Source organism: Arachis duranensis, chromosome 6, assembly GCF_000817695.3.
Source record: "Arachis duranensis cultivar V14167 chromosome 6, aradu.V14167.gnm2.J7QH, whole genome shotgun sequence".
In the NCBI taxonomy this organism is placed as follows: Eukaryota; Viridiplantae; Streptophyta; class Magnoliopsida; order Fabales; family Fabaceae; genus Arachis; species Arachis duranensis.
In genome coordinates, this window is record NC_029777.3 from 1089080 (window position 1) to 1104795 (window position 15716).

Here is a 15716-nt window from a genome sequence, read left to right on the forward strand (position 1 = left end):
TAATAACTCTATATCTTTATAATTATTAACTTTATTTAAAAGAATTGGAGGGTTGGAGGCCTATGGTTGTCCTCTTTAGATATGTCCCTATATATATATTAAGAATAATGGTTAAGAGTTTTTCTTCATTTTTTTAATATTCAAATGAGTAAAAGTTTAACTATATACGTTATTTTAAAATTATTTTAAAAAATTTAAAACTTTTTTAATTAAAAATTAAGAAAATAAGTAAGAAGATATATTAGGATTTCCAAGTTTTTTCATGAATTAAATAGTCAAGCAAGTATTAAGATCTCCTACACTAAATAATCATCAATGACTAAATGATTATATCAAAAATTAATAAGGGAAGAAGTGTTAAAATGCTTTGCATCACTGCAACAAAAATATTGAGTATTATCAAATTTATTGTTATAGAATAATGGTAGATTTATTGTTGGATTTACTAGTAATAACCACGTCGAATTCATAAAGTTTTTTAATTACCAGTGGATTCTGTTTTTTGACGATAAATTTGCCAATAATTTTAAAAAAAATAAATTAAATTAGCGCGTTCTTTATTATTGAATTTAATCTGACGATAACTCAATTTATTAGTAAAACGATACATTTTGGTGAACCGCAATAATTTACCGTAAGAAGGTGGCGTAAATTCAAATCACAAATCTCTTCTCCCTCGTTTGAACTTTCACCACCGCCACCACCACCATCCGTCTCTCTCTTGCGTTCCAGCTGCTGTCGCCGCCGAGACCACCGTCGTCGCCACCCCCTCTCTGTCACCATCAATCGCCGCCGCCGACGCCTCCTTCTTCTCCTTCTTCCACTCCCTCTCAGCGCCGCCGCGGTCCTTTCTTCCTTTTCCTTTCGCCTTTCTTAGCCCATAGCCTATAGCTCCCTGCTCCGGTGGCTCACGATCACCACCTCTAGCGCCTACAACAACCTAGTGCCGTTGCCTTCCTCCATCCTTCTTCGTTGCTTTCTGCACGCTACATTCAAGGTTCTTTTTTTGGAGTTTTTTTTTTCAAATTATGTTAGTTAGTTTTAGTTCATTAGATTGGTTTAATTAGTTTAGTTAGTTTAATTTTCTGTTTTAGTAGATTAGTGGTTAGGATAGTTTAGTTTAGATTTATAGGTTCTGAATTATTGCTAAAAGTGTCTGAAACTATTATGAGTTTGCTGATTCAATTAATGGAGAAATTGTTGCTGAATTTATTTAGTTAATTGTTTGATTGTGTTCATTCATTGTGTTAAATATTATTTTGTTATTTTGCTCTTTTGAATTAACTAGACTGTTGTCTAATGAATTATGAATTTATGATCAACACTGCTGATTATTTTGTGTCATTAATGTTAAATTTTGTGAATTGATGTTGTACTGATTACTTGTTAATGCTAAGTTATGTTGTTTATGACTTTTGATCCCAAATGTTTGTAAATATGTCTCAAGATACTTTTTATTGAAAAGTTTGGTCAATTTCTTGAAATCATTACTTGTTCTCCTATTGATTTGACTATTTGCATTGATGGAATTTGATTTGTTTTTCCATTGACTAATGTTTTTAAATTTTGAATGTTTGAGATTTCTTACCTAATATTGCAAGTTTGATATACTTTACCCTATGGAATTTGATTTGTTTAATTTTAGTTTAATTTAGTTTAAGTTTGATTAGAATTTCAATTTTAATTTTCAATCAATTTCAAAGATAGTTTAGTTTAGTTTTCTAATCTTAGGAGATTTAGGTTGATTAAGTTAGGTTAGATTCAATACACATTAGGTTTTGAATTGTTAAAATATTTAGGATTGTCTAATTGTGTTAATTGCTGCGCTAATGATTGTTTTGCTGAGAAATCATTGCTGAGATTATTTGATAATTTGATATTTATAAACATATCAATAGGTAGAGGTATTATGAATCAGGCTACTGGACATGGTCGTAGCCGTGGTCGGGTAGAGGAAAGGTTTCTTTCGGTAGCCTGGAACTTCTGCCTCCTCTCCTTCTACTCTGACCACCCCGGTGACGCCACAGGTTGCAAATTTAGTGGACCATCCGTTCATCATGGCCCCTAACTCCAACTACGTGCCTCTGCTTACAGTGATGACGTCACTTACTACTGCTTAGCAGCCCGCATCCACATCGACGCCGCCTCCAGCGACAGATGCCATGGCCCTGGAGTCTAGCCATGACAGTGAGCCAGTAGCAGATGCCCCACCATCACCTCCCATTGTACGGTTGAAGATTTGACCAAATGGCGGCACGAAATAAGTATCAAGTTGAGTCTCATATATTTTCTGTTTATGGTTATCGCTGAAAGTGCCTGAAAATTTATTCTAGTTTAGCAGATTTAGGTTTGAATACTGGTTAGTATTTTTAAGTTTCAATTATTATGGTTAACTTTGTTGCTGAAAGTTTCTGATAATTGATTCCTGTCTAGTGAATTTAGGTTGATTTGGTTGTCTATTTAGTGTTTCATGTTTAAATGATTATGGTTGTTGCTGGAAGTTCCTGAAAATAGATTTTTTTTAGTGAATTTAGGTTGATTTGGTTGGCTGGCTTGTGATTTTAGGTTTCAATGATTATGATTAACTTTACTGATAAAAGTTCCTACTAATTGATTCTTGTCTAGTGGACTTAGGTTGATTCTTGTTTGTGGGTTATTATGTTTGCGCCAAACAATAATGCGTGTACTCAGGAGATGACCAATGTCATCAAGCTGATGTACAATCATCCTTAGCCCAGCTACACGAAGATTCCCGCAGAGACCAGAGAGCGATGGTTTCAAAAATGGGCGGTAATTAATTTTTTTTTATGTTCAAATCTTTTTAGCTAATTTATATCTTCTATCTTGTTTAACTAATTTTAAAGTTTCTTTGTTGCAGTTGCACTTTAGGTGGGATGTTGAGCACGACGTTACCATCAGGAAGATATTCGACAATAGAATGGATCGGCGGCTCCAGCAGATGTTGGATGATGTTCGTCAGGGGCGGGACCATCGGAGGCAGTGGCTTCGACCGGACATAAAGAAGGCTTTGTTTGTTTATTGGGAGATCGATGAGGGATTCCGACATCGACATCTCACCAACAGAGCTAACAGAGCTTCGGTCAAGTCGTCCAAGTATACTGGCAGCTCAATGACCTTCATGAAGATGAAGGTCAGGCTGGAATGTAAAGTGACTTTAATTTTGTTAATAACTTAGGTATATTCTTTTGCATATCAATACTAGGCATCCTAATCATATTGTTTCAATGCAACATGTGCAACCGAAGTCACTGGATCGCGAAGCGATATTAGGGGAGACATTCAAGTACACCCACATGCTGAAGGAGAAAAAAGAGACATTTGATGATCAGCGGTCTCAAGACCATTATGTGAGTAAACATACATTTGATTATCTTCTGCTATAAAATTATTAGAGAGTAACTGTATATCTGTCGGCGTACTAATCACAATAACTTGTATTAATTACACGAATCCTATAAATAGATACTAGAGGTCGCGACTCAGCAGTCTCAGCAAGGTGGGGAGGACGCCACCGATTGGAGATGCAGTTGTCGATCCCGATGCGGTTTGGCATGAGACCGCCTCAGCACCGTACAAGAATCGCGTATATAGGATGGGGTCGATCTTCGCTAGTAGCATCCGCACATCCATGTTGAGGCTGTCATTAGGCTCCACCAGCTGTCGAGCCGAGGAATGAGGCTGTAGATGCAGGAGCTCTAACGAAGCCTTCAACAACAGACTTAGGAGCTTAACGATTATCAGGAGAAGTATTAGAAGATCCTCAACCGCGTGACATCTACGGATGAGCTCAGGTTGGAGTAGAGGGAGTCGCTGGAGCGGATGCAGTGTATGGAGGCTCAAATGGAGGTTTACCAAGCCTAGATGCACGCCGCTGGCATCGACCTTGCTGGTGGCCGCACCGCTGCTGGTGGCATACGGACATTACCGCCTTCTGCGCTGCCGACTCAAGACCACAGGACTGACGACGACGACTACCTAGATCTGTAATTATTAGTTTTTCATTTTATTGTTTCATTGTATTTATTGATGCACTTGACTTTTAATTTATTTGAACATTATGTTATTTATTTTAGATAAAAGTTTTTCATTATTTATGAATGAACCACTAATTGTGTGAAAAAATTTAAATTTAAAGTTAAAATTGACTATTTATTTCAAATTAAAAAAAATTGACATTATAGTCAGAATCACCGTAGGAATAATCGGACAGTAATAGTGCGCAAAAAATATTTTTGGCACCAACAATACCGTCGGAAGAATCCACCGGTAATTAATTGGTTTTCCGAGCCGATAATCCATTACAACATCCGAAAAAATTCTGACGGTAAATATTTACCGGTGAGATTTATACTGTCTGTTTGTTTTTTATAATAAATTCGACAGTAATTAAATTATCGTAAGATTTTATTTTATTTTTTATGGTAAATCCGATGGTACTCAACTTTTTTCTCGTTGGGCATACATGCAACAATAAATATATCATAAACTATCTATATTCATTAATTTTAATTTACATAGCTCAAATTTGGTAATGTAAACTAGCCTTTCATTGTCCAGTCCAAAAATAAAAAACAAAACTAGCCCTTCATTATAGATAAAGCGAACTTCCACATCTACAAAGTTATCCACCAAGCCAACAAATGCTTTGCTATAACTTAAAATAAATAAATAAATGAATAAAAAAAAGAATAACACCAAATATACAGCACATGTTATTTCTATCTACTTATATTATATAAAGGGTAGCATGAATATTTGACAACAAAATAGAGAGTAAAATAATGGTTTAATTATTCTGTTAGTTCCTATAGTTTCACTAAATTTTTAATTAGGTCCCTAAACCTTTTTTTTCTTTCAATTGAGTTTCTACATTGCTTTAATTTTATAATTAAATCATTCCTAGTGTAAAAAAATATTAGAATTAATTGAATATTTCTTCACAAATTGAAGGTATTTATAATTAAAAACTTAATTATATATTGGAATGTATGTATTTTGGTAAAAATATTATGTTAATTTTAACATTTTTAACATGAAAATGACGTAATTACAAAATTAAAAGTAGTGTAGAGATCTAATTGAAAGGTAAAAAAGTATAGGGACCTAATTAAAAATTTGGTAAAACTATAGGAACCAATAGAGTAATTAAACCTAAAATAATCCAATATGGTGAGTGGTGTGACTAACAAAGCTTTTCAAGAATTGTCCAAACCAACTTGACAACAATTTCTCCATGCCTCTCCTCAAGCCACCAATGCAAGTAATCAATTTAGCTAAGAATGATATATAATACTAACACATGGGCATGGTAAGTAGATCATCATATTCATTCATTCTTGTTATGGGATTCCTCTGATTGGTTGGTTGCAGATGCATCTACAGCCTCGGACAACTCTGATCCCTCAGGATCAACATCTATGAAGATGAAGTGGAAAGAGTTAGTGTTATAAACAAGAAGCAAAATTATATGTTGTATAATGGACAACATAAACTACGTGTTTGGAGATAAAGCAATGCAAAGAAAGAAGTATAGCATACCGAAGAGTGACTTGATGGATGGCTTCTTTGATCTGGAACTTTTCTTCTTCAATTCAGCTATAAGAAAGCCAAAAGCAAAATCAACTGAGAGGAACAATATTTATTACTTCACGGGTTCATTTTTATTTGTTATGATTATTTTTTCGTTACATCCTTTGAATTTTTACAATTGGATACAAAGTTGTATGCATACATGACAATGATAGGTAATATTATCTAATGATATATGAAAGGAGAAAAAAGTGATAGATCAAAATTTGAATATAAGAGGAGAAAAAAGAAATGTACCCATTCCAGGAACTTGATAGTCATTGACAATTTCAAAGTTCTTGTATGTATATCCCACAAAATTCATGTCCTTAGATGAAAGCATCTGTGACATAATATTATTAATTATTGCACATTTATAAGCAATATCAGTATATCGCAATTGTGAAGAGAACTTAGTAAAGATAATTCTCATTAATAAATAAACATATAAGGTTACCTTTCTCCATGGACCAGATCTTGATGCTGATTTCAGAACATGGTTATCTGACTGTTGATGCCAAATAGTAAAATGAGGAAATATATCAAAGATGAAATGACCTTGGATATGTAGCTACATAAAATATACATGAAACTAAAAGACTCAAATACCTCTTCAAACTTTTCAAAATTTTGAGTATCTAACTCATCATTGACTTCAGGAATAAATGCAGCTTCCATTTGATACAACTTGTCCCAAACAACACCATTAAAAAATGGATGAGCCTATAGAAGGAAAACATGAAAACGGTGACCTCTATATTCAAATTTCTATATAATAAATCTCAGAATATAGAAAAGGACACACCATACAACACCTTTATTTCATCTGCACCATTTGATCCTAGCCTCTGAGGGACGTTACACAAAAGCTTACTAATAAGATCTTTAGCCTCTGGAGATAGTCTCGCTTCTTCTGGAAATTTCAAGTGAGATTTCCAGTTTACTATCTGCATAAAATAGTAAACTATGGTTAAACCTATGAACTCCTATGTTTACAATCAACTAATGGGATCCATGTTTAAAAAAATTTGAGCAAATCGAAATAATATTCGAAAATATACAATCAGTAAAAATTTTGATAATAAATATTACCTTCCTACATGTTGACATTGGATCATCAGAATAAAAAGGTGGATATCCCACCAACATTTCATACATAATGGCTCCAAGTGACCACCTGGGAATTTGATAACAATCATCATATCAGGATAAAATGTGCAACTTAGAAGTATTTAACTTACAAGTATTTTCTATAAATGAACGAAAATCATTACGCTTGCAAAGTATTTTAATGAAAAGGCAGCACGTTATTTTGGAGTTTGTGAAATTAATAGCCTTCAGATTACTAGGTAGCAATCTTACTATTGTTCCAAGGCTCACTTTCTTAATACTTAAATTAAAGACACAAGGTAAAAAAAAGAAGTAACAAAGTGTTCACCTACGACTGATGAAGCAAAAGAAAAATAAAACCAATTTTAATGGAAATTCACATTATTAAACTCACCAATCACACTCCATCCCATAACCCTTTTTCAATAAGACTTCTGGAGCAATATAATCAGGTGTACCAACAGTAGAATAGGCCTGTATAGGGATAAAGGCACAAAAAGTATTTCATGTTTTCGTCAGATGAAAAAGAAAATACCATAGTTAGAATTATAATTTGCACCAGAAAAATACTTCTAAACTAAAAAGTTCGCTAGAAACTGATTGCTAGATTTAAGTGGAAAAAGATGATACAAAGAATTTTGATATTTCAACCACCCATAATCTTTATCCAACTACTACCAAATATTCATGGCTCCTTCTCTTGCATTATAAAGGCAAGATGTATAACATTGCTCAATTGTACACACTGTCATACTGAACGACAAAGAAACACAAAATACTAATGAACTTACAAGAGTCCTTCTGTTTTGCTGCCAGTGTTCCAACTGTTCTTGTTGTGTGCGTTTTGGAGTTGTGCCATCATTTTGTGCAGATCCCTGAAGATTTTGACCTACAGAAAGATCTGCTTCTTCAAGTGTACTACAGTCTAATGGTTTACAAAGTCCAAAATCTGACAGCCTCACATGTCCGAATCTATCGAGCAATAAGTTATCAGGCTTAATATCCCTGCAACATAAAGTTTTGAAATTTTATATTGATCAAGTTTGTTTTGGTTTCAAACAACTACTAAAAAACTATGGTTACAAATGTAAGCAAATCCCCTTTTTGCATACATCAAACAACTTTTATTCATGGATTATACTCAAAACTATATGGAATGCAATCATTAAACGACTTATCTCTACCAATGAATTTCATAATTAATCTATTTTTTTATACTACTTCTCATTCAACTCTAAGCCTACATAGAATAGTTTTATTTAGCATAACAGAGTATACTATGCTAATATCAAGTAAATGGACAGGTCTGTAGATACCTATGTATGTAATTGTGTTTATGTATAGACTCAATAGCCAGAACGGTTTCTCCTATATAAAAACGGGTTTCATCTTCAGTCAAGATGTCCTTTCTCATAAGTAGAGTCATCATATCCCCACCAGGTAGGTACTCCATAATAAGATACAGATGATCCTCATCTTGAAAAGAACAATAAAGTTTGACTATGCAATTGCTGTCAACCTCGGCAAGGAGATTTCTCTCGGCTCTAACATGTTCTACCTACAAAGATTGAGATACATTATGGAAAAATAATGACAACTTCGAATGCATAAAAGCTATTCTTTTGTAGAAGAAAATATCTGAAAACCTGGCCTCTACGAAGCATCTCTGCTTTCTTTAATTTTTTCATTGCATATACATGACCTGTTGTCTTTTCTCTACATACTCTAACCTGCAACATTTTCAAACTTCAGAAGAAATCATAATTGTTGGAGGGCAGGGATATGTATATAATATGAATAGGAAGAAGATGGGATAGTTGAGCATGTCAATTACTTATAATAAGCTCATAGATACCTCTCCAAATGCACCTTTGCCAATCATGGTCAATAACTCGAAATCATCAACTCCCATCTTATGCCTCTGAAGGCGCATATATTCAGTTTCTTTTTTCTCTAGAAATTTAAGTAGGTTGTTTTGATCCTCCTCAGACACATCAGCATCAGCTAACTTCTTTTCCAAGATGGTTCGACTGTCACCAATGAAGTATTAGAAAATTTTAAAAAAGTTTCCAATACAACTAGGATAATGAAAATCAACATCATGTACATATAATAATAATTTCTACATGCTTTAGCCAAGCAAGGAGGGGAAATAGTAATTATCACCAAGGTGATATTGGATTGTACCTCAAAGGAAAATTACAATATAAACTCCTAACAGTAACTCAAAAATCCATTGATGCTCGATTCTAATTATATCACTACCTTTGCCTAATAAATGCCAAAACTTTAGTAAGTTAACAACAAAAGCGACAGCAACCATTTGGAGTATTCAAGCTTAAGAGCTAATTAGTACCTAGACGCTAGAACTCACTAAATTCTAACTACTTTGGTTCCTACTAGAGTCATTGAGGTACTAGTTTTAAAATTCTTAGGAATTAAAATCTTCCAACTTTCCACAATCCTTATAGAACAAAGAGTCTCACATCCAAACACACATGATATTAATTAAAACATGGATAAGATTGAAAAAAAAAAAAAGCATATATATATAAATATATACCGCTCCTTCCTTTCCTGAAGGCTCTTCATTTGCTCTTTGTAATGATTCTCAATATACTGTTTGGCTGCTGCAACCTTCTGCTTTGTGACATTTGAAAGAGCTGCTTCATCCATGGGAGCACCATTATTATCCTCTTCTCCGTCACCTTCTTTCCTTCTGCTAGCGCTCTTCCCTTTCTCTCGTGGCTGAAATTTGTGAAGCCAACTTCTTGCAGAATCCATTGCTTCTTTCTATTTGTTTTCCACAACCTCCAACAGCGCCTCAATTGCAATCAACAAGAATTCATCGTTTTCAACCAAAATTGCAATCAATCTACAAAATACGAGCACAGATCATGCAAATGATTTTCTGTATTGAACATTATATCAATCATCAATTCGTATATAAACAATGAGGAATATTTACATGTTCTACGTCAAAATCGTGGTTTCAGAGCATATGAGAAGCCAAAAACCGCAAAAGAGAATTGGATTGAAAGAAAAAGATGATTTGTATGAATATGAATGAGGGAAGAAATAATGCGTTTGATTTTTGTAGGAATAAGCAGAGAATTCGGAATGCCATGTAATTAATAGTTGGGAGTGAAGGGAAGAACGAAGGAGATACAACTCCAAATTTATATATGTTTTCCAACCCCTTATTTTTCTCTCTCTTTTTTTTTTTATTAATTAATTAATTAAATTGAAAATTGAAGGGGACATTTTATAATGGAAAAGTATAGCATATGACTCTGAGAAATTCTTATAATTTATCATATACATTCTTGATTTCTTATATGTTCTGCCTTGTGTTCTCTAATATGAGTTTTCCCTCCAATTTTGTCGTATTAAATTCACTAGGAAAAAGAGATATCATGTCTAAATATCTCATATATAATAACATGAATTTAATTAACGATTTCACTGCACATTTAAATATTTTTATCAATTAAATATTTTTATTAATTAAGTTTAATCAAGTTGATCAAATTCAATAAAACAACCCACATAATAAATTTATGAATCACGCATTTTCTTTTTTGTTTTGCGTATATCGTTCTTTTGTTATTTTTTGTTGTTATTGTTTTTTTCTCCTTTTTCTAGTGATTTTGTACATTATGTATTTTTTTGTTTATTATTTTTTTATTCTTATTAAAAAGATAAAATAAGAAGAATCATGAGAATATAAAACAAGAAGGAAAAGATGAAAAAAAAGAAAAAAAATGATGATGATAAAAAAAGAGAATGATGAATTTTGAATTATGCAAAATTTATTAAAAAATAGTACTGGAATTTTTTAATCATTATGCAAAAAGTTTCTTAATTTTGACACCCAAATTTTTTAACCGTGACATAAGTTCTTATTAAGAGGATGAAACAAGAAATATGAGAATATAAAGAAAAAAAAAGAAAATGATGATAAAGAAAGAAAAGGAGGAAGAAGAATTTTGAATTGTACAGAATTTATTAGAAAAATAGCACCAAAATTTTTTTACTGTGACATAAAAAATTTTAATTTTGACATCGAAATTTCTTAACTGTATCATTTGTAGCTAAGGGTAAAGTATATTTTTTGTCTTTGAAGTTTGACAAAAATTTCAAAAATACCCCTAAATTTTATTTTGTTTTAATTTTATCTTGTAAGTTTTCGATTTGCATCAAATATATTCTTGACGGCTAATTTTTCAAAAAATTTAAAACCAATTCAACAACAATTTCATAAGAACAACCCTCAATACAAGCAAATCAAGCATAATTTTTATGCATTATTTTTAGATTGGTTTTAAATTTTTTGAAAATTTAGCCGTCAATAGTATATTTGATGCAAATCGAAAACTTAGGGGTATTTTTTAAATTTTTGCCAAACTTTAGGGACAAAAAATATACTTTACCCGTAACTAAATAATGTACTTTTCTTATCATTGAACTAGTTGAGTGGTATTGAATTCATATAAAAGAGGTTTAGTCGTTTCATGCATCTTTTTGTTCTAAAATATATTTAAATTTTTGACTTGTGATTCTTTAAAGATTTCTTGTGTCATTTACCAAAAATTCATGTGTTATTTCTAATTAAATAATGTGTTTTGTTATCATTGAATTGATTATGTGGTATTAGACATATATAAGAAATTTAGTCATTTTTGTGTCATTTGTAATAATTTAATGTGTCTTTTGAATCTAAAATATATTTAAATATATTTTGTTAGTTGAGTGAGTCAATTTTGAACCTATGATCTTTTAAATATTTTTGTGTTATCCACAAAAATTTCAGTATCATTCACAAAAAATTTGCGTGTCATTTATCAAAAATTTCTAAGTCATTTACAACTGAATAATGTGTTTGTTATCGTTAAAATAATTGTGTGATATTTAATTTAAAAAAAAAATCAGAAGATGATGATAATAATGGTAATGATAACGACGGAAAAAGAGAAAAAAAGAAAAAAATAAATGAAATAAAAAAGAAAGAGGAGGAAGAGATAGTGGTGGTGATGGTAGTGACGACGATGATATTGAAAGAAAAATATGAGAAAAAAGGAGAAGAAAAAAAAAGCAGTTCGAGTGTAAGTAAATAATCATTATATTATTCTATAAGAGGTTACATTCTGGCACTAAGAATACTGACGTGATGCATTCTGATGCTAATATGTATACTTCTATTATTTTAAAAAAATATCTCTTTTATAATTATATAAAAATCAGCATTTAATGAATATTATACTAATTGTTAATCATCTAATTGTACTAATTATCAATAATTATAATATAACTGTGAATCATACAAAATTGACATTTTTATAATATTTCAAGTTAAGATAAAGAGATATATATAAATAGCAGGAGTTTTTTTTTTTTATGAGGATTCCATTTAAACACCTTATTAAGAAGAAGAAAGAAACAGTTGATCATAATAATAAAAACTGAAGCTAGAAGAAAAAATGTGTTTCTACCGCTCTCTCATAAATATTCAAAGTTCGAAATTTAAATAGAACAAATTATAACACAAAAATCAATCTTCCTATATAAAAAAGTAATTCAAATCGAGAAACTCTTTTTCATAATTACTATCCTTATTCTTATGCTATTATTCTAAATGGAAAAGTCTAGGGGACCAGCAGTTTTATTGAATTTCGGCCAACATGTAACCATCAGAAAAAGGTGAGCCATTGGATGAAATTTCACACCAATCTCATACCATCAAATCATCATTAATGGCTAGTTGATGGCTAACAATCACAAAAATTGCTAGCCCCCTAACATTGCTCATTCTAAATTTTGTTTAAGCAATTAAAAATATTTTAAACTCCATTTTATAATCTTTTAAAGATAAGTGTAGCAATAAAAATTGTTCATACGCCACTTAATCTAATAAATAAGTCTGGTGCTAAATTCTCTTTAAAGATAATAAATTTATTGATCAACTAAAGTAATCTCATAATATAAGTATTTGAAAAGATATAATGACTCGAATTTTAAAAATTTTAGTGAATTAAACATAAAAAAAATAGTCCAATAATAGTAAGAAGTAATGATAATGAAACTTTCCGTTCATCATCCGAATTACAAGTGATAAAGTTAGAAGAAAAGTTTCATAATTGATTTCTATTCCTTATAAGTAAACACGAAATCTATAAAAGACAAGCGGTTTAGAGAAAAAAAAAATACACATGTTAGAATATAGCTATTTAAGAACTAGTAATAATTATATTATAAAAAATATAGAAGAAGAAAAACTAAAATAACACAAAGAAAAATATTATAATTTTATTTATATAAGGCTTATTCAAGTAGCCACCAAGCCTAACTTTAGGCTAGAAATCAATATCCTTATTTTAATGGTTTTACGAGATATCAAATTCAAAAAATTTAAAGATGGTCTAATATTTTTTAGTTGTTATCTAAAATTTTTTATGAGTCTTAAAAATGAATATACCTCTAAATATCTTAAATTATAAGCTTTTACTATGTTTTTTGAACTATCGGCACATTTTTTAAATGGTCACATCTATACTTTTTAGGTAGTTTTTTTAGAGTTTAGATAATTTTGTAGTACAAAATCGATCTTTTATGGATATAATTTTAATTTTTATCTTTTATAAATAAAAGTTTCAGCATTTTTATTTTTAATTAATAAAAATAGCAGTTTACTCGAAAAAGTATTTACTCCTGAGATTTTTCTTTTTTCTTCCATATTCTTAAAAGTTAAAAACACATTTTATTGAACTTATTATGTGTAATGTCTCAAAATAAATTAAGCCATGATGGGCCTATGATGTATTGGAAGTGGGCCACAGTTGAGAAGGAGAAAAGCCCACATGGCCAATGATACACCTAGTCCTCCACTCCTCCTTGCTTAAACCCTTCGTTCCTCACTCTTGGTGGCGACTTCTTCTTCTTCTTCTTCTTCTTTCCTGTTCGTGTTGCTTCTAGACGTTTCTGCAATATCTGTATTATTCAAACAATATTTGTTGCCTCAATTTGACAGGGATCTAAGCCATCTGCCACGATGTATCTTCAGTTTTACATAAACGACAATGGTGACAAGGTCTACACCACTAAGGTAACTGAAATAATGTTTTCAACTGCTTATTCAATTTTAAGTAATGCTTCTACGTTATTTATTTATCATCTCTCGATGCAGAAAGAAACACCGCTTGGCTTAGCTACACAATCTGCTCACCCTGGTATTTTCCTCTTAAATTATGTTTATGCATGTTTTAATTTCTAAATCGTGGCGTGGATAGTTTTCCTATATATGTTGACACACTTACATTGCGGTTATTGGTTATTCTGGTTTTAGGGTTCATGTTATGGTAAATATCAATTTGTTAGAAATTACGATTTTGAATGTGTTATATTTTATGATTTATGATTTACTATTTGGAAAATGCTATTTGTACATCAAAATCAGTCACCAATGTATTTGTGTATAAATACATATGTGGTTAATTTATTTTCAATGTGTATTTATATTCCAGCATGTATTTTATACTTGTGGTTGACTTTGGTGGCTGATTTTGGTATACACATATAACATAACTCTAATTGATATTGTCTAGTGTGATATTTTATTGTACAAAAATGTTATGTATACACAAAATCAGTTACCAGTGTTGTTTAATTTATTTTCAATATGTATTTTATATTTCAATATGTATTTTGTACTGGTAGTTGATTTTGGTAGACACTTAGCATGGTTGTTCATTGTATACTCTTTAAATTATGCCAAAAGAAAACATACAGAGAAGATATTGTACTATAAGAAAATCACACTTTACAATACCACTGCAGAGTTTGAGAGGATCTATTTCCTTTATTTTATTTATTCCCTTGCTGAATCTACCACTCTACCTGGATCATTCTGTATGCTTGTTCTTGATTTGCTCTGTCGTTTTTTATTTTAACAAACTAACTTTCATCCTTGGAAAAAGTTAATGGAGGAACAATAGTAACACCATTAGAACTTGGTATATACATCTGGTTGTGTGGAAGTTTAATTATGAGCCACTATTTGTATTTTGATGATCTTTATTTGGTTTTTTACTTGAATTGCAGCTCGGTTTTCACCGGATGACAAATATTCAAGGCAGAGGGTGCTTCTGAAGAAGCGTTTTGGATTATTACCAACCCAGCAACCACCTCCAAAGTATTGAGAGTGATTTGTCTAACATGCTCTTGCTGTATTATTGTATTTTAATTTAATTTTCTCTTTATTAGTGGTGTTTTCTTATATATGCTGGTGTCATAGTGAAATGTTAAAGTGAAATGATGAATTTTGAAATACAATATGCTGTTCAATTTTTTGTTAGGCAGTTATATTCTCTTTTTTTCAAGCAGATAATTGTCATTGATTGAAACTAATTAAATTATTGACATGAGAAAAGGTAGGACTTTAAAACCAAAGGTAGAATTTTCCAATAAAACACAATAAATTATTTCATCCTAAAACAGAAAGGAAAGACGTACTAGAAAACAACCCAGAGCAAAAAAAAGTTAGTGGTATTTGTTTCAAGAATTTTTTTAGTTATGAAGAATTGTCTACTCGTGCTTGTTTGTGGTTTTAAAGTTTAATTTCTATGAATAATTTATTCACATGATAAAGATATTGTTAAAATTTGAAATTATATAATAAAACAAGTATATATAATTTATTCTTATGAATATTAAAAACAATTTCTAATAAGTTATAGTAGTAAGCAAACAAATTTTCTTATTACAATGATGGAAACATTATTTTTTAGAATATATTTTTTTAATTTTAAAAATGAAACATTTATCTTTTTGTTCTTCATAATATCTCGTCCAGAATTAATTTGGTGCAAATTTAAATTATATTTAAAAATCTGTAGTTGATCAATAAATTATTGTATAAACAAGACGAAATTCGTCTTTTTGCCTTCACAAGCACATTATTTACCAAACTTGTTCAGGTGAGCTTAACTCGAGTTTAAAAATGTTGACTCGAGTTTAAAAAT

The 15716-nt window shown here is 30.9% G+C and overlaps 2 protein-coding genes across 2 annotated transcripts; one reads left to right on the forward strand and one right to left on the reverse strand.

The window, feature by feature from the left end:
* Window positions 1-5013: 5013 nt before the first annotated feature.
* LOC107491669 (uncharacterized) lies at window positions 5014-9828 on the reverse strand. Its single transcript, XM_016112551.3, has 14 exons — window positions 9668-9828; window positions 9263-9574; window positions 8555-8729; window positions 8346-8429; window positions 8016-8257; window positions 7491-7704; window positions 7094-7173; window positions 6682-6766; window positions 6405-6536; window positions 6199-6312; window positions 6047-6097; window positions 5848-5932; window positions 5560-5616; window positions 5014-5436 (listed from the first exon to the last, which is right to left on the reverse strand). Exons 2-14 carry the CDS (start codon window positions 9481-9483, stop codon window positions 5348-5350), a joined length of 1629 nt encoding a protein of 542 aa, XP_015968037.1. The 5' UTR covers window positions 9484-9574; window positions 9668-9828; the 3' UTR covers window positions 5014-5347.
* Window positions 9829-13601: 3773 nt separating this feature from the next.
* Window positions 13602-15044, forward strand: LOC107491670 (H/ACA ribonucleoprotein complex subunit 3-like protein). The gene is made up of 3 exons (XM_016112552.3): window positions 13602-13801; window positions 13883-13925; window positions 14797-15044. The coding sequence occupies exons 1-3, from the start codon at window positions 13748-13750 to the stop codon at window positions 14892-14894; spliced, it is 195 nt and encodes a 64-aa protein (XP_015968038.1). The 5' UTR covers window positions 13602-13747; the 3' UTR covers window positions 14895-15044.
* Window positions 15045-15716: the final 672 nt, after the last annotated feature.

Bases quoted from the DNA above. Each gene is read 5' to 3' on its own strand.
- LOC107491669 (XM_016112551.3), bottom strand. From the start codon at position 9,483: ATGGATTCTGCAAGAAGTTGGCTTCACAAATTTCAGCCACGAGAGAAA. The intron at 6,767-7,093 runs GTGAGTTTAATA...TCAAATTCCCAG, and splicing joins TATGGGATGGAGTGTGATTG to GTGGTCACTTGGAGCCATTA. The intron at 5,437-5,559 runs GTATGCTATACT...TCATCTTCATAG, and splicing joins ATCCATCAAGTCACTCTTCG to ATGTTGATCCTGAGGGATCA.
- LOC107491670 (XM_016112552.3), top strand. From the start codon at position 13,748: ATGTATCTTCAGTTTTACATAAACGACAATGGTGACAAGGTCTACACC. The intron at 13,802-13,882 runs GTAACTGAAATA...CTCTCGATGCAG, and splicing joins ACAAGGTCTACACCACTAAG to AAAGAAACACCGCTTGGCTT. The intron at 13,926-14,796 runs GTATTTTCCTCT...CTTGAATTGCAG, and splicing joins TACACAATCTGCTCACCCTG to CTCGGTTTTCACCGGATGAC.